Here is a 20102-nt window from a genome sequence, read left to right as displayed (position 1 = left end):
TTAGAGCAGGGGGAGCTGGGAGCCAGGACTCCTGAGTTCTCTCCCCGGCTCTGGGAGGAGAGTGGGGTTTAGTGGTTAGAGCGGGGATGCGATAGATCCCACCTAGAGACTCTTCTTAGTCTCATCTGGCTTTGAACTTTACCAAGCTTCCTGCCTCGGTTCTATCTGGTGACAGCGCGTTCCTCAGGTTAATTATCCTCTGCCCCAAATCATTTCCTCCTGTCGCTCTGAGGTGTGTTGCCACTGAACTTCGTGGAGCGCTGGGCTCTTGGTTGCTGAGAGTTACTGCCCGGGAAGAGTCTTTGTTTACGCTAAGAGGCCGAGGCAGAGCTGTGCTGACCCTTGAATCGTTTCTCCTTAGATGAGCAATAAAATTATCCTGATGTGTTGCCAAGACATTTCCCTGGACCGGATTTTTGAGGGTTACGTGGTATCCAGCAGACAGTCGCTCCACGACTGTATCTCGTGTATGAACTCCTGGAAGGATTGTTACCTGTACGCAGCTCAGATGCACAACAGGTGGGCAGCGGGAGGATGGAAGGGGAATGCCGCAGCTGGTGAAAGAGCCCAGATTAGCTGCGCCTCTGGATGTCCCCCGAGCGGGGACGGCCTGGGCATTGGCAGGACGATCGTCCCCCTCCCCGCTGCAGCCCTGCTGTCAGACCCCTCTGTGTGGCCTGTGCAGTTCTTGGTACCTTGCCCAGGCTGCCAAAAGGTGGCCAGAGACATGCAGCCCACGAGGGACAAACTGAAACCCGCTGGGTGGCTGGGAGATGGGGATGAGCGGAACCAGCGAGCCGTGTCCCAGTCCCCAGCCTCCCTCCCCAGGTTCTCCTGAGCGGCAGAAACCAGAATCTATCATTATGATTAGAGATGTCGGGTTTAAGTGGGCGCCTGGCCCTTGACAATTAAATCTAAGCGTGACTGGTCGGCTTCAGCTTCGTCAAGCTGGATCAATTATTTTATAAGATCAAAGATGTTAACGACGAGCCAGGCAAATACAGCGGAGTGGGGATTAGGCACTTGAGCTTTGCTCTCGGGGGCTGTGATCTGGGTAGGATAATCCCCCTGGGTTTTCCTACAGCCCTGTCTGTGGGGAGAGATCCTGGGGCATCTCCATTCTTTCCTGGGGTGCTCTTGAGAGGGTCTGCTGGCTTGATGTGCCCTTGGGGGGTGGATTCTCCATTCAAATAAGATGCATTTCATAGACAATTAGGGTTGGAAGGGACCTCCTCTAGTCCAACCCCCTGCTCGAAGCAGGACCAGTCCCCCACCAAATCCCCAAATCGCCCCCTCAAGGACTGAACTCACCACCCTGGGTTTAGCAGGCCAATGCTCAAACCACTGAGCTATCTCCCCCCACCCCCCTTTGCAAAATCCTGCCCTGGGATTCGCATGCCAGGTCTGTGAGCGAGGAAACTCTTGGGTGCACGAGCGCCAACTTTCTCCGGCGCTGGTGGGTGCCTGCGCCCCCCACCCCAACTCCACCCTTTCCCCGCCCCCTTTCCAACCCCATCCCCAAAGGCCCCATCTCGGTGCCTGCCTCCGAGGCGGCCGTTGGGCACGACAAACCTTTTCTCCTTCCGCACTTCTAACAGGCTTTCCGGGAAAGGCTGGGTCCTGGACCAGACTAGCATCTTTGCCCAAGTGGACGCCTTCGTTCAGCGCTGCAAAGACCTCCTGGAGGTACGTGGCCGTGGCACGTGATTCCCCGCCCCCGCGGCGACAGGACTAGGGCCGTGGCCTGGCGTTGCCGTGCGGGATGAGAGTCTCACGGCAGCATTGGCACCCTGAGAGGCGTTGTGCATCTCAGCCTGACAATTACCGGGGTTCCATTTACTCGGAGCCAGCGGCTGCTCTCCGGTGCAGCAGGACAAACCCATCTGTTTCCATGACAGAGCAGTTTGGCGCTCAGCGTTTCGTACAGTGCCTGAGACAAGTAGCAGGTGCCGGGGAGTGATTGCTCTGGCATCAAGCACTCCCCACACCGAAAGCACAAGAGCATTCAGCCCGACGGGATGTGGGGAGCTGCGCGGGGGGTACCCAGCCATGTGTCACAGTGGGGAGCCCCACCCAGGAGGTAGCCAGCCCCGGGTGGTGGTGGGAACGCAGCCTTCTGCATCAGCTGGAGTTTGCAGAGTGTCCGATCCTCCCTGCCACTCCAGGTAGATTTCATGACAGTGAAGACGCTACCTATGCCGATGGGAAGGGTTCTCCAGTTGGTAGCTGGACTTCTGTCTACATGGGGGTTAGGTCGGTCTAATTCCGGTGCTCAGCGGTGTGGATTTTTCATTGCTTTGCCCCAGCCCCCCTGAATCCTCTGGGCGGTAGGACTGGAAGGGACCTGGAGAGGTCGTTTAGTCCGGTCCCCTGCACTCAAGGCGGGACTACATATAACTAGACCTTCTCTGGCAGATGTTTGGTTGATACCACGGACTCTGGGCATGGCAGATACGCGCCTTGCTTTGCACGGGTGTCGTTCGTAAAGTCACAATAGCTGGGACCTTAAAAACTGGGCGGGAGCAGCCGGCAACACCCGGTGATGGTTGAACCTGGTGATATTCTGAACCGAAGGAGCTCCCAAGCAGGCCTGTAGGTGTTTCCCTCCCTCCTCGCTGACTCAACAGACATTCAAGGCTCCAGAGTGACACACGGACGGGTGACAACCCTGGAGTCCTCGTCTATAGCTAACGATGATAACATCAGGGTGGGTGGCTGCCCTGCCAAGATGGGGTGGGGTTGGACTACATCTGCCAGCAGCCACTAGGTGCTCCCACTGCGTGGCAATGTGTCCAGCCGGTCAACGAGGGTGAGGGTGGGATTCCTGCCGAGCAATGGGACGGCAAACCCGATGACGCCGCGGCGCGCTTGCCGACAGGTGTGCGACTGCCAGCAGCACTTTGCCCGCTGGGAGGACGGGAAGCAGACCCCACTGCCCTGTTTCTTTGGGCACCGGGGTCCCCAGATGACCCGCAACCTGCTGGAGATAGAGGAGACCTTTCAGAAGCACCTGCACACCCTGCGGAACATGAAGGGTGGGATCCTGGACGTGAAGAACACCTTCTGGCACGAGGATTTTAACCGGTGAGAGGGGGCCCTCGGCTCGCAGTCTGACAGCTCTCGCAGCGGGTATGGGGGTCAGCCCAGCGTGCTCCCCTCCTCTGCCGAGCCTGCGTGGGTCAGGCCTGGGCTAAGAGCGCCGGCAGGGACCTGAGCTGGCAGGGAGGGATTGGCCCCATTCCCTACCCCCGTGGCCAGCAGTGGAAGAGCGGGGCCGTGCAGTGTCGGCTAGAGGAGGTTACCGACACAGAGCAAGGGATGGTGAACGAGTGGCGAGGTCGCCGACTCCTGGGTGGGGGCGAGCCGGTGAGTGGGAGGCATGCTGGGAAAAGCGGAGACGCGGCCCGTGGAGGCGGGGGTGTTGTCCCCGCGAGGTGGTGCTGAATGTGTGTCCTCTGTTTGCTGTGTCCCTTCCCGCTGCGGATCCCCCCCCCGCCCTGACACGCTAGGTTCCGCTCCGGCGTCAAAGACCTGGAGGTGATGACCCAAAACCTGATCACCTCGGCCTTCGAGACGGTGCGGGACGTGGAGCACGGCGTGGAGATCCAGGACATCTTCCACCACCTCTCCGCCCGAGAGGTACGGGGCCGGGGCCGGGGCGGCGGGGCGGGACCCTGGCAGAGCACTGTGTCCCGAAGACAAGGAACCTTTCCAGACGCAGAGGCCAGACTCCTAGGCAGCGGTTGACCGGCTAGCTGGGAAGTTTGGAAGCTCCTGGAATGGGGGAGATCGGGGTGTCCGTGGAGAACACCCTCTGGAGCTGGTGGTTCTGAGTGGGGGAGTTCTCAGACATGGCAGCCAGGGGGTGCCGGCTGTGGGAGGGCTGCTCCCAGACGGGAGTACGGGGGTATTGACAGGCGATGTCAACGAGAGCATCTTCCAGAGGAGGTGGGGGGACCAGCCCCCTGGATGGGGAGTGGGGTGCGGCATTGCGTGGGCTTCGGCCCGGTGCCTCACACCCCTCTGGGGCTCCATCGCAGGCCATCAAGCGCACCTTCGACAAGAAAGCCGTGGACGTCTACATGCTGTTCAACCGAGAGCTCGCCCTGGTCAACCGGGAGCTGAGCAAGAAGCTGCCGTTCCTGCCGCCGCACATGTGCCACTATTCGGGCCTGGCGCACTGGCTGCGGGCGCTGCGCCGGCGCATCGACAGACCCCTGAAGGTGAGTATCCCACGGCCATGGCCAGACCCCTGTTCCAGCGGCCGTCTCTCCCCGTCTCCTGCCCCCGTCACACCCCAATCACCCCAATTACAACCCAATCACACCCAGTCACCCCGATCACACCCCGTCACACCCCAATCACACCCTTTCACATCCCAATCACACCCTGTCACACCCCAATCACACCCTTTCACATCCCAATCACACCCCGTCACACCCCAATCACCCCCTGTCACATCCCAATCACATCCCTTCGCACCCCAATCACACCCAGTCACCCCAATCACACCCGAATCACACCCCGTCACAGCAGAATTACACCCCCATCACACCCCACACACTCCCCTGCCTTCACACAGCACCGACCCAGATGGATGGTTCATCTCGCCTGACATCCCTGCCTCCGATCGGGGCCAACCCCACTGCTTCCAGGTGTCCCATGCCACCCCGTTCCAGGCCAGGCAGCGTATGTATGTCTGAAGCCTCCTGCCGCTCAGCCGGGGACCCCCTTCCTCCCTGTATCTTGAAAGCTTGGAATTTCCGCCCAAGCCCTTGCCATGGCAGATGTTGTTTTTATTCATCGAACTACCTCATCTGTTTTTGACTATTTGCCTCAATAACATTCTCTGGCAGCGAGTTCCTTTGACAGGTTTAATTATACGTTGTGTAACAACGGAACCGCATTTCCAGCATCCGTCACAAACCCTCCGGTACGCGCAGGCTTGAGACGGCCAGATCTGGGTGTGAAAATCACCTCTGCCTCTCCTACCTGCCCAGCGCAGGGCTCGGCCTCGTGGGGCTCACCTCTCCTCTGTCTGGCAACCGCCTCGGGGCTCATGGTTCTCTGCGCGGCAGGAGGCGTTAGTCAGACAGTCGTGGGCTGCGTCAGCCCCGGAACTTAGCTCTCGTTGGAACGCAGGAGCCGATTGCCGAAATACCTCCTGCTCCTAGTTCTCAGCGTGAGGGATCTCAAAGCGCTTTGCGATCGCTTAACACGCCGTGGGGTGGAGCTTGGCAGGAGTTTGCCGGCCACCCGCCAGGGTTGCCCCGGGGTCGCTAACCCGGCCCTGAAATGCAGCTGCCTCTGGTGCGGGACACAGCTGCTGTTTAACAGGGTTGCTGCTCAGCGGTTCAAAACAGGACGCAAAGGAGAAGCCTGTGGCCGGCTGGAGGAGTCGCCCAAGTTGGCCAGGGCACCACTTTTCCACCCGGTGCCCTCTGCATATTCCCTAGTTATATAGGGGGTCATGGAGCCTCCACCTTCCTCAGTTTCTCCTGTTACCCCTTGAGAGTCCAGGGCTGGAGAGGGGGGCGGGCTGAGAGAGGGAGCGCGCCGGGAGGCTCGACGCAGCCTTGCCGCTCGCTCGTCAGTGGCTCTAACGCCGTTGGCAGGACCGCGCGGCTCCGTGCGCGCGCGCGTTGGTTTCTTTATCGCGCTGAACGTCCGGTGGGAATCGGACCTTCGGATTTCGCTCGTTCGCCGAGCAGTCAGCTGACGCCCTAGCCGGGTTTGGGGCGTGCGGGGCTGGGGACGGAGGGGCGTCGGCAGAGGGAGGTGTGTGCGTCTGTGTGTGTGTTGCCACAGCCGGGACATCAGCAGAGCTGAGTGGGTTTCAGGGCTGGAATAGCCGGGGGGAGGAGTCAGGATCGCGGGGCAGGACCTGCCCCCCATTCACCCGCTTCCTAGCTAATGTCCTGGGTCCCTCCCGTGCCGAAGCTGCCCCCCCCCAGTGGAAGTCAAACCACTGGCTGGGGTTCTCCGTCTGCCTCGCAGTGTCTCTCCAACGCCCACTTCTTGCCCCACATCGGGACCGGGGAGGAGAGCTTTCAGGCCTATCAGCTGCTCGTCCAGGCCATGGACGAGATTGAGAGGAAAACCTTCCAGGAGTGGACGCAGACCCTGGACAAAGACAGCCTGAAGCGCCTGGACACCCCACTCCTGATCCCCAGCGCCGAGAAGAGCGGCATGCTGGACATCAACTTCGACAAGTAAGCGGGACCGGGCGGGGCAGGCTCGGCGGCGGCCGGGACAGGCCGTTCGCGACACCTGGCCCTGCCTGTGCTTCCTTCTGCAGGGACTTGCTGAAATTGTTTGTGGAAATCCATTCCTGGGAGCGGCTGCTCTTCGAGATCCCCCACTACGTGGTGGAAGTGTACGACCGGAAGGAGGATCTGCGCAACCTCCGGGAGAACCTGCTCCTGGTTGCCCGGGACTATAACAGGTTTGCCGCCCCTGCCCTTCCGCTGCCCGGGCGGATCCCTCTCGGCTTTCCTGAGCCCTGGAGGGCACCGGCGCTTGGGGGTGGGACGCAGACCCTGGCGCCTGCCTGTTGTTCTGGGCACCAGGGGGCAGGACCCCACTGATTTCAGCTTTCACTCAAATCCCTGTTGGGTGACTCAAGATACAAGGGTGAGGGGAGCAGAGTCATTCTGGATACAGGAGCGAGGCAGTGACCTCAGGGTGAGGGTTAGTGGGCGGTTCACCCCACTCTGGCTAGCCCTGCCTCAGCCGGGCCCCTCGTCCCCACAGCTCCAGCCAGCCCCCCACTCTGTTCACAATTGCCCTGGATTTGGGGAGAATGGGGAAACCAGAGAAGCCTGATTTCCAGAGGTGGGCGGACCACATCTGGTCCGCAGGACCCTCCTGCCTGGCCCCTGAGCTCGTGGCCCGGGAGGCTCACCCCCCGGCTGCTCCCCTGCTGGTGCAAGGCTGTGGGCGGCGGGGTGGCAAGCTCCTGCCGGGCAGCGCAGCCGCAGAGCCGCAGCCTGACCCGGGGCTCTGTGCTGCGCGGTGGCGGGGCAGGGGTTCTGGGGGTGGTGAGGGAGAAGGGGGGGTTGGATGGGGCCGGGGCCCCCGGGGGGCAGTCAGGAATGAGAGGAGGGGTTGGATGGGGCGGTGGGGGCAGTCAGGGGCAGGGGTTCTGGGGTGGTGAGGGAGAAGGGGGTTGGATGGGGCAGGGGTTCCCGGGGGCAGTCAGGAATGAGTGGAGGGGTTGGATGGGGCGGTGGGGGCAGTCAGGGGCAGGGGTTCTGGGGGTGGTGAGGAGAAGGGGGTTGGATGGGGCAGGGGTCCCCGGGGGGCAGTCAGGAATGAGAGGAGGGGTTGGATGGGGCGGTGGGGGCAGTCAGGGGCGGGAGTTCGGGGGCAGTCAGGGGACAGGGAGGGGTGGATGGGACAGGAGTCCCAGGGGGGCCGTCAGGGGGCGAGAAGCAGGGGGGGCCGGATGGGGCGGGGGCCGGGCACAGCCTCCCCTAACCTGCCCTCCATACATTTTCGGAAACCCGATGTGGCCCTCAGGCCTCTGCTCTAGTCTCTATTTCAGCAGTGGCTGAACGTCGTCCCCACGCGATGCCCATTTGCTGGTCCCCGTGTAAATGAATTGCAGGGGGATGGGATCTGAAGCCGGTTCTTAGCAGAACAGATGTCCCCATCGCAACCCCCCCAGGATAATTGACGCTGATTGGCCCCCGTGTTGGCAGCCAGAACTCCCTCTCCCTGCTGGAGAAGAGCCGAGGCCCATCGGTTGGGGGAGTGGGTGTGTGTTGGGGGGAGGTTGCGTGGGGGTCGCACCGTGAGTCAGGCTTCACCGCTACCGGTCTGGTACCCCCATCCGTTGGGAGCTGCCTCATGACTAAACGGTCGGGGGGTGGGGGTAGGGGGAGGGTTTCGATTTGCTTTGCTCCGGTATTTTTTAAAGTGTGACATGGGGGTGTTTCTCTGCGGAGAAAGTGTTGCTTGAAACAGGTTCGTGTTGGCAAGTGTATTTTTAACATGACCAGAGAGGGAGTGTTTGTGGCACGCAGCCGGCTTGGAACAGATGTGACTGGGTGATCCACTGGGACGGCGGTAGGGGAATCCCCCCCCCCCCAAACCGTCCTGGTCAGCTTGGCATCTGGTCTCAGCCCGGCCCGATCCGACTTTCCGATCGCCTGGCCTGGCCCTAGTGACTGAGGAGAGCGACGGCCCCGTTGGAGCCTCCTGTCAGCAGACCTGTAACGATACTAATCCCTAGCGCTTTTCACCGGTGCTTTCCAAAGGGGGGCCAGTCCTGTTTTACAGACGGGGAAACCGAGGCCCGGCAAGGGCGAGTGGCTTGCCCAAGGTCACCCGGCCAGGCCAGGAAGTTAACAAGCTCCAAGATGCAGCCGGCCCGGTCTGGGAGGCGGTCGGAAAGACAGGGGGACTCACCAGGGACCCGTCTGGAGCCAGGCCTGTTCGGTGGGCTGGGGGGAGGACTGCCCTCCATAGCTCTGCCTTGCTGATGGGGCTGGATCCCCCGTAGGATCATCGCCATGCTGTCCCCGGAGGAGCGGGCCTTGTTCAAGGAGCGGATCCGCTACCTGGACAAGAAGATCCAGCCCGGCTTGAAGAAGCTGCACTGGTCGCTGAAAGGGGCCAGCGCGGCCTTCATCAGCGAGTGCCGACTGCACGCCAGCAAGGTGAGCTCTCCCCTGGCCCCCCCAAAGCGCCATCCTTCCTCCACCGAGATCTGCTTCAGGGGCCTCCGGCGGGCGGCATCCCAGTGCTCCGTGCTCTGCTCAGCCTGCCTAGGAGTGGGAGAAACGCAGAACGCGGGTGGTAGGGAGCAGGGGACCCAGCATGGCTGAAGCGGGCCAGGTGCGCCCTGCCCTGAGCCCGCCTTGCCGCCGCTGGCCCTCAGGTGCAGACCATTGTCAACGAGTACAAGGCAGCCACCCTGACCATCGCGCGCAGTGCCCAGCAGATCAGCGAGGCGCTGCTGGTGCGGATCACCGGCAGGCGGGTCTACAACGACCTGGAGTTCGAGGAGGACCAGAAGGAGCACCGGGCCTGGGTGCAGCAGAAGCTGATGGGGATCCACGAGGAGGTCGTCAACATCATGCGGCAAACCTACCAAGTCTTCAAACACGACAGCGCCGAGGTAAGGCCGGGCCCGGGCCAGGCAGCTCCCAGCGGGCAGTGCGCTGGGCGCAGCTCCCAGCATGCCGTGCTTCGTTTCGATTCCGTCAGGAGATCTCTGTGTAAGGACCCTGTGGCAGAGACCTTCTGCCTTGTCTCCAACGGCTGTCCCTGCCCACCCACCTACCTGCCCGACTCCCTCCAGCACCCCCCCCCCAAGGGTCAGGCCCAGGTTATCGAGGTTACTCTGGGTTCTTCCTCCGAAGCGTCCGAGCTCAACCACTGCCAGAGCTGGGACACCGGACAGGATGGGTCCAGAGAATCCTCTCTCTAGCTGCCTGGCCAGTGGGTCTAACTCACGTGCTCAGTGTCCAACCAGTCACCAGATTTGCGGTCAGGAAGGAATTCCCCCCACCCCAGGTCAGATTGGCACGGACCATGGCGTTTTTAGCGTCCTCTGCAGGATGGGGCACGGATTGCCTGCTGAGATCATCTGGGCCTGCCTCACCTAGTCAGGTCCCTGTTGTCGCGGGGGCTTTGGACACGGCTGGCTCGTCGGTCTTGCCCGTTTTCTCCCTGTGTCACGGAGTCCCCGGGCGATGCTCTGGCACTGCTCCCTACGGAGCCAGGCAGGACTCTGGGGGAGCCTCCTCTCTGAGCCGACTGGCTCCAGGCCAAGGAGCTTCCCCAGCTTCCACCTACCTGGGTCTGACCTCGGGGCATCCAGCATCTCCTTCCACACCGTGTGCTTCCTGCAGCGAGTCTGCCCAGGCGGGGTCCTGGGGGAGCCAGAGGGCCCTGCCCCCCAACTCCGCAGCCAGACGTGACTCTCAGCCAGCCAGTAACACAGAAGGTTTATTAGACGACAGGAACACAGTCCAAAACAGAGCTTGTAGGTACAGAAACTGGACCCCTAAGTCAGGTCCATCTTGGGGTCAGGGAGGCGACATTAGATTAGGGAGGAGGAGGTTGAGTTGCCCCCAGCAAATCGTGCCAGCATCCGGCTGCTCCATTTTACCCTGCCCCCGTGCCCCAGCATCTGGCACTACTTCCGACAACAGAGCAGGACATTCCCTGGTTGCGTCTACCCAGTGAAGTAGTTCAGTCTCTCCAAGGTGGGCAGACCGAGGAGCTCCTTGGGTCGCACGGCGAAGGTCACCTTCGCTACCAGAGCCGGGAGCCCAGTTCTGCAGCCCTGGCTGTCTTTCACCCGGGCTGCCCCTCCTCGCTCTGGTGGCCATGTCTACGCCGCCTTTCTCAGCCGGCTTGTGTCTCCCCTCAGGTGCAGCAGTACTGGGTGGCCTACACCGTCAAGATGAACAGAATGATGGAAGAGGCCTTCAGGCTCAACGTCAAATGGTCCCTGCTGGAACTCTCCAAGGCCATCAATGGAGATGGCAAGACCACGCCTAACCCCCTGTTCAGGGTCAAGGTGATCCTTCAGGACAACTACCCGGCACCGTCCGCACAGGTGAGCCCACCCAGCTGAGCCCCGCCCCAAGGTCCCTGCCGGGGGGGGGGAGTTCAGTCCTGAATTAGTGTCCCCGCACGAGCACCGCTCGACCAAGGGCCGGTGAGCGAGCGAAGACCCAATATTACGCAGAAACGAATGCTGGGAGGCTGGGATTCCCGGCTGCTCGCTCGTGCCAGGATAACACATTCACTTCAAGCCTTGTCCAGGCATAAGATACGTGACCTTAAAATCACGGCTGTCCGATTACCCTCTTGCTTCTCTTTCTCCCTCGACGGGCAGCTAATCCCACCCGCCCCGGCCCCTGGGTACATCCACAGGCGCCAGCTGCCCGTGCCGTCACAGCTTCACTGCTGTTACCAGGGCTAACTAGAGCGGGATTTTCAGGTCCGGAATCTGCAGGGCCTTGTGCGGCCGTGGGAATGGAATAGATCCCGTGGGTCGCCTTGGGTTCGCTGAGCCGCCGCTGCCTCTCTTCCTCTCTCCGCCGGACCTGCTGCTTTGTCTTTCCAGGTGGAGTTTTCCCCAACTCTGGCCCAGCTCGCGACTATGGTGAATGACATCAGCAGCCACCTCATCGCCAGCATCTCTGTCTTCCGCCACCTGCCAGAGATCCTGACCAAACGCAGATTCCACCGCGATCCCATCTCGGTCCTCGTGGGTAAGGAGCACTCGCGCGCTGCCTTGCCGAACTGGCTTGTTCCCGTGTTCAGGCACCGAGACTCGCCGCTGTGGGTTTGAAAAGCCCTCTGGGTTCAGCTCCCACCCTGTCCCTGGAGGAGACGGTTCCCCAGCCGGACATTTCCCCTTAGCTCCGTTTCCTTGCCGCTAACACTTGATTTTGATTTATTTTCTCTCCGTGGCACGTGGTAGCAGCTCCTGAGAGTCACAGGTTGAGTCTAGACAGACATTGCCATCTGTCACGGAACCAGTTCCTGCCTGCGCACACCCAGTCCCCTAGGAGTCATTTCTGTGCCTCAGTTTCCCCCCCTTCTAACATAGGGACAGCATTTCCCAAGGGCCGGTGAGGCTTGGCAGAACTAGCGTGGAAGAGAAGCAAGGGGTTCTGATGGACCAGGACTGGCTGTTTGGGCACGGAAACAGCTGGTCACTGGCCTGTTTGTCCTCCCTCCGCACTCAGAGCGTGATGAGGATATCAAGAAAATCCAGGCCCTGATCAGTGGGGGCATGCAAGTGAACGCCACGCACCTCCAGGCCTACCTGAAGACCTGGGACGTGTACCGGGAGATCTGGGAGGTCAACAAGGACTCCTTCATTAACCGCTACCGGCACCTCAACCCGCTCGTGTCTTCCTTCGATGCAGACACTGCTCGGTAAGGGGGGGACCTGTGTCCGTGGATGCCCCCCGTTGACCAGACGGGTTTCTTGTACCAGTACCGATGAGGGCCCAGGCCCTTCAGATTCAGGGAAGTCCACCCTCCTACCCTTCTGAAATGGACATAGTGCCCAAGCTAAGCCGGGCCTGCCCTGGTCAATAGTGAATGTGACACCCCAAGGAAAATCAGAGTCCTGGTGAGCAGCGTGGGTGGGTCAGTAGGGGGCGCTCTCCCTGCAGACGGCGCCGATCCCCAGGTGTTGGGGAGCAGCGTGGGTGGGTCGGTAGGGGGCGCTCTCCCCGCAGACGGCGCCGATCCCCGGGAGGTGCCGGAGAGCAGCGTGGGTGGGTCGGTAGGGGGCGCTCTCCCTGCAGACGGCGCCGATCCCCGGGAGGTGCCGGAGAGCAGCGTGGGTGGGTCAGTAGGGGGCGCTCTCCCTGCAGACGGCGCCGATCCCCAGGTGTCGGGGAGCAGCGTGGGTGGGTCGGTAGGGGGCGCTCTCCCCGCAGACGGCCCCGATCCCCAGGAGGTGCCGGGGAGCAGCGTGGGTGGGTCGATAAGGGGCGCTCTTCCCGCAGACAGCGCCGATCCCCGGGAAGTGCCGGGGAGCGGTGTGGGTGGGTCGGTAGGGGGCGCTCTCCCCGCAGACGGCGCCGATCCCCAGGTGTTGGGGAGCAGCGTGGGTGGGTCGGTAGGGGGCGCTCTCCCTGCAGACGGCGCCGATCCCCGGGAAGTGCCGGGGAGCAGCGTGGGTGGGTCGGTAGGGGGCGCTCTCCCCGCAGACGGCGCCGATCCCCGGGAGGTGCCGGGGAGCAGCGTGGGTGGGTCGATAGGGGGCGCTCTCCCCGCAGACGGCGCTGATCCCCGGGAGGTGCCAGGGGTGCTGTGTTGCAGGGAGCAGCGTGGGTGGGTCGATAGGGGGCGCTCTCCCCACAGACAGCGCTGATCCCTGGGAGGTGCCAGGGAGCAGCGTGGGTGGGTCAGTAGGGGGCGCTCTCCCCACAGACTCCGCTGATCCCCGGAAGGTGCCGGGGGTGCAGTGTTGCAGGGAGCAGCGTGGGTGGGTCAGTAGGGGGCGCTCTCCCCACAGACCCCGCTGATCCCCGGGAGGTGCCGGGGGTGCAGTGTTGCAGGGAGCAGCGTGGGTGGGTCGATAGGGGGCACTCTTCCCGCAGACAGCGCTGATCTCCGGGAGGTGCCGGGGGTGCAGTGTTGCAGGGAGCAGTGTGGGCCCCCTACAAATCTGCACTGCCCCCAGTGCCCCCGCCCAGTGCTAGGGCCGCGTGGTGCGGGAGGTGCGATCTCAGCTCAGCTCTAATGCTCTGACGGCTCGTGGCCATTACAGATTCCCTGGTCCCGTTCCCAGCAGTGAGCGCATGGCCGGATCCCAGCTCCAGCGGCTCTCTCCTGCCTCCCTAACTCGCTCCTGCTGCTTCAATCGCCGCGGCATTGCCTGCGCTTCCTGTTGGAAAGTGCTGCGGCCCACCGCGGTGTGTGCCGGTGCAGCGGGGCCGGCCCCACCCCGGCAGGGGCTCGCTTTCCGCGCGGCGTGGAGAGGAAGCAGCAGGAGCAGCTGAATCCTTAAGAAAGCAAAATTCTGTTTACATGCAAATGTCGCAAGCAATTTTGTTTTTTTTTGGTTAAGAGTCAGAGAAACGCAGACAATCAGCTCCTTTTTATAGCTTCCCTGCAGGCGGCGCGGTGAGGGCTCTGTTAGCGACAAGTGGCTGGCTTAGAAGCCTTTCTTCTCTGGCGCCTAGCGCACCGGCTTGGCACTCACCAGACCCGGGGGCTAGCCTTCTGGGGGCCCTTAGGCAAGTCCGGGCACCTCTCTGCCTCGGTTTCCCCATCTGGAAAATGAGGCTAAAGGAAAAGCGCTGATGGTGTGCGGGTGGGGAGCCGTTCCAGCCGTGAGATCAGGCCCTTCCGCAGATCTGGTTGGCTTTCCTCGGTCTCCGAAGGAAGAGAACGGACGACTAGCAATGGAGTCGTGCCGTAAGCAGGTCAGGAGGGAGCCGTGCTGTGAGCCGGGCCCTGGAGTCGGTTGTTATTACAGTGCAACCGCTCCCTAAACCAATTGCAGTTTTGCCCGTGGGATACTTTAGTTTACAAGGCCACTTATGGGCTTTCTATCCTCCACTTCCTCAACTGCGTTTCAACGGCGCGGAGAAAAACTCCCCATTAAAGCCCCGAAAGCCTTTTGAGGGCTGTTTATAGCAGCACCAGGAGGAGCGATTCCACAGCGGGAGCCGAGCCTCCCGCCTCGGCATGGCCCAGTTGTGAGCCGGAAGGTGGAACAAAGCCCCCGAACGCGGCACACTTGAAAACCAGCTGCTCAAAGGAGGGATGCAGGATACGTTGCGTCAGCACAAGCAGCATTTTCCCGGCCCGGGTGCTGTGCTGACTCAGCGTTTGACACGCACAGTTTTCAGGCCGGAGGTAAATTTGGATCCGTGACTAGCGAGAGGTGGGAGGGACGCTGCCTCCCCACCCATCTCTGCCTGTTCTCCACAGCCGGGTGCCCCTCTCTGCCGCTGCCCCTCGGCTGTCTCTTCTGGGGCCGTTTTTGGTTTCCTTGTTTACTAAAGTTCGGCCTCGTGTTTCCAGTGACCTGGAGACAGGGAATTAATTAATGGAATAGTCGGGGAGATTTCATACGATCCCTCGGGGCTGGAAGTGTCCTCCACCTGCTGGCCTCGCTTGGCTGAGTCAGGAGCAAAGCCATCAAAACACGTTTCAATTAACAAATCGTTAGGAGGGAGCGGATTTCTCCTTCCTAACAGCGGCTGCTCCTGTTGCATGGCCATGAGACACTCCCTGCTCCTTTATGAAATGCTCCTTTTGCCCGACCGAGGCAACGTCAGAATCCCACCCGGAGTCCCAGGGGGCCGCTCTCGGTGGCATTTAGGCTTTCTCCATCCAGACGTTCTCTCTCCCACATCTGGATGCTGGCTGAGATTATCATCCATTCATCGCTCACCAAGGCTAAAATCTAATCTAGTCAGTAACTCTAGTGGTCAGGGCATCAACGGCTCCCGGCAGGAGGCCGGCCGGGTGGGATGGCGTTGCACAATTGGTCAGATGCATTCTGGGTCGTCGCCTTCCCCGGCACGGCCACAGCTCCGCTTGGGTTTGGCCAGGCCACGGTCGGGTGCCCGCTCCGTGGCCTAGGCTGACGCAGGCGGTCCTGGGTAAGGTAGCTGAGTTTTGGAGTTTGGCGTCGACGGGTGCCGCTTCATGCGGGAGACGACATTCCTTCAGGAGGCGGGAGGATTTGGGGTGCGAACCGGAGGCCCCTTGGCGTATCAGGAGACTGGGACACCTTGCGGCGGGGCGTGGAGCTGTGCTGGTGAAACCCCCACATGGCAGCTGTAAACCTCACGGTGCCCCCCCCAACCAGCGCCCTGGCCCCACCCTGCTCACTCAGGAGCTACCAAGGCTATTGATTTCTCAATAAGCCCGGGTGGTCTTTAATGTATCATGGGCAGGAGTTTGGGGGGTGAGGTGCGTACTGACTGAAAACAAACTTGGCTGCTGGGTTAACTACACTGCTGCCTGCAGCACAGCGCCCCCTAGTGCCCTGCTGGGGCACTGGCCTCAGCACTGCCTCTGAGGGAACAGCACCCCCTAGGGGCCCAGTCAACCTGCTCCCTCCAGCACAGCGCCCCCTAGTGCCCTGCTGGTTTCCACAAGGCACCCGTAGCTCAGGTGAGAAGGATCTGACGATCTCTCCTCTGATCCATTCTGTGTGAATTCCAGTGTCTCCAGTGAAGGAACTAATCCCACCCAGTCACCTCCATGCAGAGAGTCCCCCCCGGGCTTCTCCTCCGTTGCCACGTGGAGGTGTGCGCCGGAGAGCTCGGCCCCCCGGGCTTCTCCTCCGTTGCCACGTGGAGGTGTGCGCCGGAGAGCTCGGCCCCCCGGGCTTCTCCTCCGTTGCCACGTGGAGGTGTGCGCCGGAGAGCTCGGCCCCCCGGGCTTCTCCTCCGTTGCCACGTGGAGGCGTGCGCCGGAGGGCTCGGACCCCCGGGCTTCTCCATTGCCACGTGGAGGTGTGCGCCGGAGAGCTCGGCCCCCCGGGCTTCTCCTCCGTTGCCACGTGGAGGTGTGCGCCGGAGAGCTCGGCCCCCCGGGCTTCTCCTCCGTTGCCACGTGGAGGCGTGCGCCGGAGAGCTCGGCCCCCCGGGGTTCTCCTCCGTTGCCACGTGGAGGTGTGCGCCGGAGAGCTCGGCCCCCCGGGCTTCTCCTCCGTTGCCACGTGGAGGCGTGCGCCGGAGAGCTCGGCCCCCCGGGCTTCTCCTCCGTTGCCACGTGGAGGTGTGCGCCGGAGAGCTCGGCCCCCCGGGATTCTCCTCCGTTGCCACGTGGAGGTGTGCGCCGGAGAGCTCGGCCCCCCCGGGCTTCTCCGTTGCCACGTGGAGGTGTGCGCCGAAGCCGTTGCCACGTGGAGGTGTGCGCCGGAGAGCTCGGCCCCCCGGGCTTCTCCTCCGTTGCCACGTGGAGGTGTGCGCCGGAGAGCTCGGCCCCCCGGGCTTCTCCTCCGTTGCCACGTGGAGGTGTGCGCCGGAGAGCTCGGCCCCCCGGGCTTCTCCTCCGTTGCCACGTGGAGGTGTGCGCCGGAGAGCTCGGCCCCCCGGGGTTCTCCTCCGTTGCCACGTGGAGGTGTGCGCCGGAGAGCTCGGCCCCCCGGGCTTCTCCGTTGCCACGTGGAGGTGTGCGCCGAAGCCGTTGCCACGTGGAGGTGTGCGCCGGAGAGCTCGACTCCCCGGGATTCTCCGTTGCCACGTGGAGGTGTGCGCCGGAGAGCTCGGCCCCCCGGGGTTCTCCTCCGTTGCCACGTGGAGGTGTGCGCCGGAGAGCTCGGCCCCCCGGGGTTCTCCGTTGCCACGTGGAGGTGTGCGCCGGAGAGCTCGGCCCTCCCGCTCTGCCCCGAGCAGCCGGCTGAAGGGCGGCTCTGTGTCTGTGCATGGCAGGTACATGGAGGTGGCCAACAACGTGCAGAAGGAGGAGACGGTGCTGAACATCCAGTTCGTGTTGCTCGACTGCTCCCACCTCAAGTTCTCCGTGGTCCAGCACTGCAACGAGTGGCAGAACAAGCTCACCAACCTGCTGAACGAGATGGCCAGCACCCGGCTGCAGGAGCTGTACGCCTACCTCCAGGAGAACGCCGAGAAGTGAGGCCCCTTCCTTCCTGCCCCATTGCCTGCCCCCCATGCCCCTGCTGGCGGGGGCAGAGACAGCCCAGGCCCTCCTCTCTGGCCTTCCCTTCTCCCCACCGAGGCGAGTTCTCCAGTTCCAAACCGGCCCGTCACCGTCTCTGGGTCCTTCCATGCCAGCTGGGTCCGGGTCGAGTCTAGTCACTGTTTCTAGCTCTGGGATTCGGGGGGCCCTGGCTGATGCTCTTCCCTGGGACCTGGCCGAGCCCCCCAGTCCTGCGAAGCCCCCTCTAGGCGGCCCTCTGGGCTTCTAGCTTAACCCCGGCAGGAAAGCGAGGGACCCAGGCCCAGCGGCAGTGGTGGGGAGTGCGGCACGCCCGGCTGCACGGGCACAAGAGGCCTGGCTCACTCCCCGCTCTGGCCCCCAGGGTCAGCCGGCCTCCGCAGACGCTGGAGGAGCTGGGCCGGAGCCTGCAGCTCCTGGACACCCTGCAGCACGAGCTGCCGAAGCTGGAGGGGCAGATCCCACCCATCCACGAGCAGTTTGCCATCCTGGAGAAATACGAAGTGGCCGTGGACGAGGGGGTGAGTGTGGACGCAGACCCTGCGTGGCCCCTGCCGCGCCGGCCCAGACCCCAAAGGGATTTAGGCGGCTCTGCACTGCCCCCGTCCTGCCCTGAGCGCTGGCTCCGCCGCTCCCATTGGCCGGGAACTGCAGCCAATAGGAGCTGTAGGTGGAGACAGTGCGCCGGGCCGCCCGCTGCACCGCCGCCGCCTAGGAGCAGCTGGGACAGGTCATTGCTTGCGGGGAGCTGCCCGGGGTGAGCGCCCCCTGGATTTGGCACCCTGAAACTCCTCCCACACCCAAACCCCATCCCAAGCCCCCTCCCGCACCCAGACTCCCTCCCAGAGCCTGTGACCTGCACCCCCTCCTGTGCCCCACCCCGAGGCCCCTCCCGCACCCAGACTCCTTCCCAGAGCCTGTGACCTGCACCCCCTCCTGTGCCCCACCCCGAGCCCCCTCCCGCACCCAGACTCCCTCCCAGAGCCTGTGACCTGCACCCCCTCCAGTGCCCCACCCCCAGCCCCCTCCCGCACCCAGACTCCCTCCCAGAGCCTGTGACCTGCACCCCCTCCTGTGCCCCACCCCGAGCTCCCTCCCGCACCCAGACTCCCTCCCAGAGCCTGTGACCTGCACCCCCTCCTGTGCCCCACCCCGAGCCGTGGGGGTGGAGGAGGTTCCTATTTATCCCAGCCACGTTTCTGGAAGCTGCCATGCCCAGCCGTCTCCTCAGAGCCGCGGTAATCTTGGCGGGAGAACACGTCTCTCATCCTTCTCCCTCGCCCGTGTCCCAGGTGCTGCAGACGCTGGGAGTGCTCAACTCGGAGTGGCTGTCCTTCCAGCAGTGCATCCTGGAGAGCGACGTCATGCTAAAGAAACACAAGGAGAAATTCAAGACGGGCCTGATCCACTCTGCGGACGACTTCAAGAAAAAGGCCCAGGTCCTGCTGCAGGATTTTGGCACCAAAGGTGAGTGGTGGTGCCACACACAGAACAGAGGCCTCGGTGAACTCAAAAATTGCTCCTGCTAGAAACGCCATATTTGGCTTGTTGTCTAGATCTCAGTGCGACCTAAAGAACAAGTCAGGTTTGAAGAAACTGGTTCAGTAGATTGAGCTATTTGCAGTTAGGGAGTTTGAATCTCACGTCCCTCCCTACTAGTAAATCCCTTCATTTTTCCAGTTCTCTTGTAAATCACTGTCCTGTATCTCCTCACCCTCCTGCACCGAACAACCCTTCAGGAAACTGAGCACTGCTGAGCTTTCACCATGCTCTGTAGGCTTGGGAATAAAATCCAGGAGTCCTGGCTCCCAGCCCCCCTGCTCTAACCCTCTGACCCCGCTCCCCTCCCAGAGCCGGGGAGAGAACCCAGGAGTCCTGGCTCCCAGCCCCCCGCTGCTGTAACCACCTGACCCCGCTCCCCTCCCAGAGCCGGGGAGAGAACCCAGGAGTCCTGGCTCCCAGCCCCCCCCTGCTGTAACCACCTGACCCCGCTCCCCTCCCAGAGCTGGGGATAGAACCCAGGAGTCCTGGCTCCCAGCCCCCCCCTGCTGTAACCACCTGACCCCGCTCCCCTCCTAGAGCTGGGGATAGAACCCAGGAGTCCTGGCTCCCAGCCCCCCTGCTCTAACCCACCAGCCCCCACTCCCCTCCCAGAGCCAGGGAGAGAACCCAGGAGTCCTGGCTCCCAGCCCCCCCTGCTCTAACCCACCAGCCCCCACTCCCCTCCCAGAGCCGGGGAGAGAACCCGGGAGTCCTGGCTCCCAGCCCCCCCGGCTAGCTCACCAGCCCCCACTCCCCTCCCAGAGCTGGGGAGAGAACCCGGGAGTCCTGGCTCCCAGCCCCCCTGCTCTAACCACCTGACCCCGCTCCCCTCCTAGAGCCGGGGAGAGAACCCAGGAGTCCTGGCTCCCAGCCCCCCTGCTCTAACCCTCTGACCCTGCTCCTCTCCCAGAGCCGGGGAGAGAACCCAGGAGTCCTGGCTCCCAGCTCCTCCTGCTCTAACCACCTGACCCCACTCCCCTCCCAGAGCCGGGGAGAGAACCCAGGAGTCCTGGCTCCCAGCTCCTCCTGCTCTAACCACCTGACCCCGCTCCCCTCCCAGAGCCGGTGCTGGAACCCAGGAGTCCTGGCTCCCACTTCCATGCTGTAATCGCGTCCTCGTTCCGCCTCCCTTGACCTCTCCAAGCGCGGGAAAAGGGTCCCTGGCCGATGGCCCAGCCATCCAGCGTGGGCAGAGGCTGCTGAGCTCTTTGTTGCGTAGGTCCATTCACCTGCGCTGTGAGCTGCGAGGCGGCCCTGGAGCAGATCGCGGCGATGCGGCAGCTGCTGGCCACCATGAAGGATGAGGAGAGCACCCTGCGCTCCAACCTGGGCATCTTCAAAATCGAGCAGCCTGCTTCCAAAGACCTGCAGAAGCTCGAGAAGGTGGGAACCCCCCAGGCCTGAGCTCCCCTCTCCTCCTTGGGGGGCAG

The 20102-nt window shown here is 62.8% G+C and overlaps 1 protein-coding gene across 2 annotated transcripts in view; it reads left to right on the top strand.

Annotated features, from left to right (window-relative positions):
- The window catches only part of DNAH2 (dynein axonemal heavy chain 2), a 115300-nt gene that overhangs the window by 23074 nt on the left and 72124 nt on the right, over positions 1–20102 (top strand). For both annotated transcript variants that reach the window (XM_039500057.1, XM_039500056.1), the window contains exons 9-24: positions 362–519; positions 1599–1686; positions 2879–3084; positions 3510–3639; positions 4041–4223; positions 5998–6212; positions 6299–6445; positions 8507–8663; positions 8885–9124; positions 10385–10573; positions 11087–11234; positions 11715–11907; positions 16884–17084; positions 17495–17651; positions 18423–18597; positions 19892–20055. In XM_039500057.1, coding sequence (XP_039355991.1) covers positions 362–519; positions 1599–1686; positions 2879–3084; positions 3510–3639; positions 4041–4223; positions 5998–6212; positions 6299–6445; positions 8507–8663; positions 8885–9124; positions 10385–10573; positions 11087–11234; positions 11715–11907; positions 16884–17084; positions 17495–17651; positions 18423–18597; positions 19892–20055 — 2751 coding nt within the window. The remainder of the gene's footprint in view (positions 1–361; positions 520–1598; positions 1687–2878; positions 3085–3509; positions 3640–4040; positions 4224–5997; positions 6213–6298; positions 6446–8506; positions 8664–8884; positions 9125–10384; positions 10574–11086; positions 11235–11714; positions 11908–16883; positions 17085–17494; positions 17652–18422; positions 18598–19891; positions 20056–20102) is intronic.

The sequence above is a fragment of the Mauremys reevesii genome, linkage group 14 (assembly GCF_016161935.1).
Source record: "Mauremys reevesii isolate NIE-2019 linkage group 14, ASM1616193v1, whole genome shotgun sequence".
NCBI lineage: Eukaryota > Metazoa > Chordata > Testudines > Geoemydidae > Mauremys > Mauremys reevesii.
This window is presented reverse-complemented; position numbering and strand designations above follow the sequence as displayed.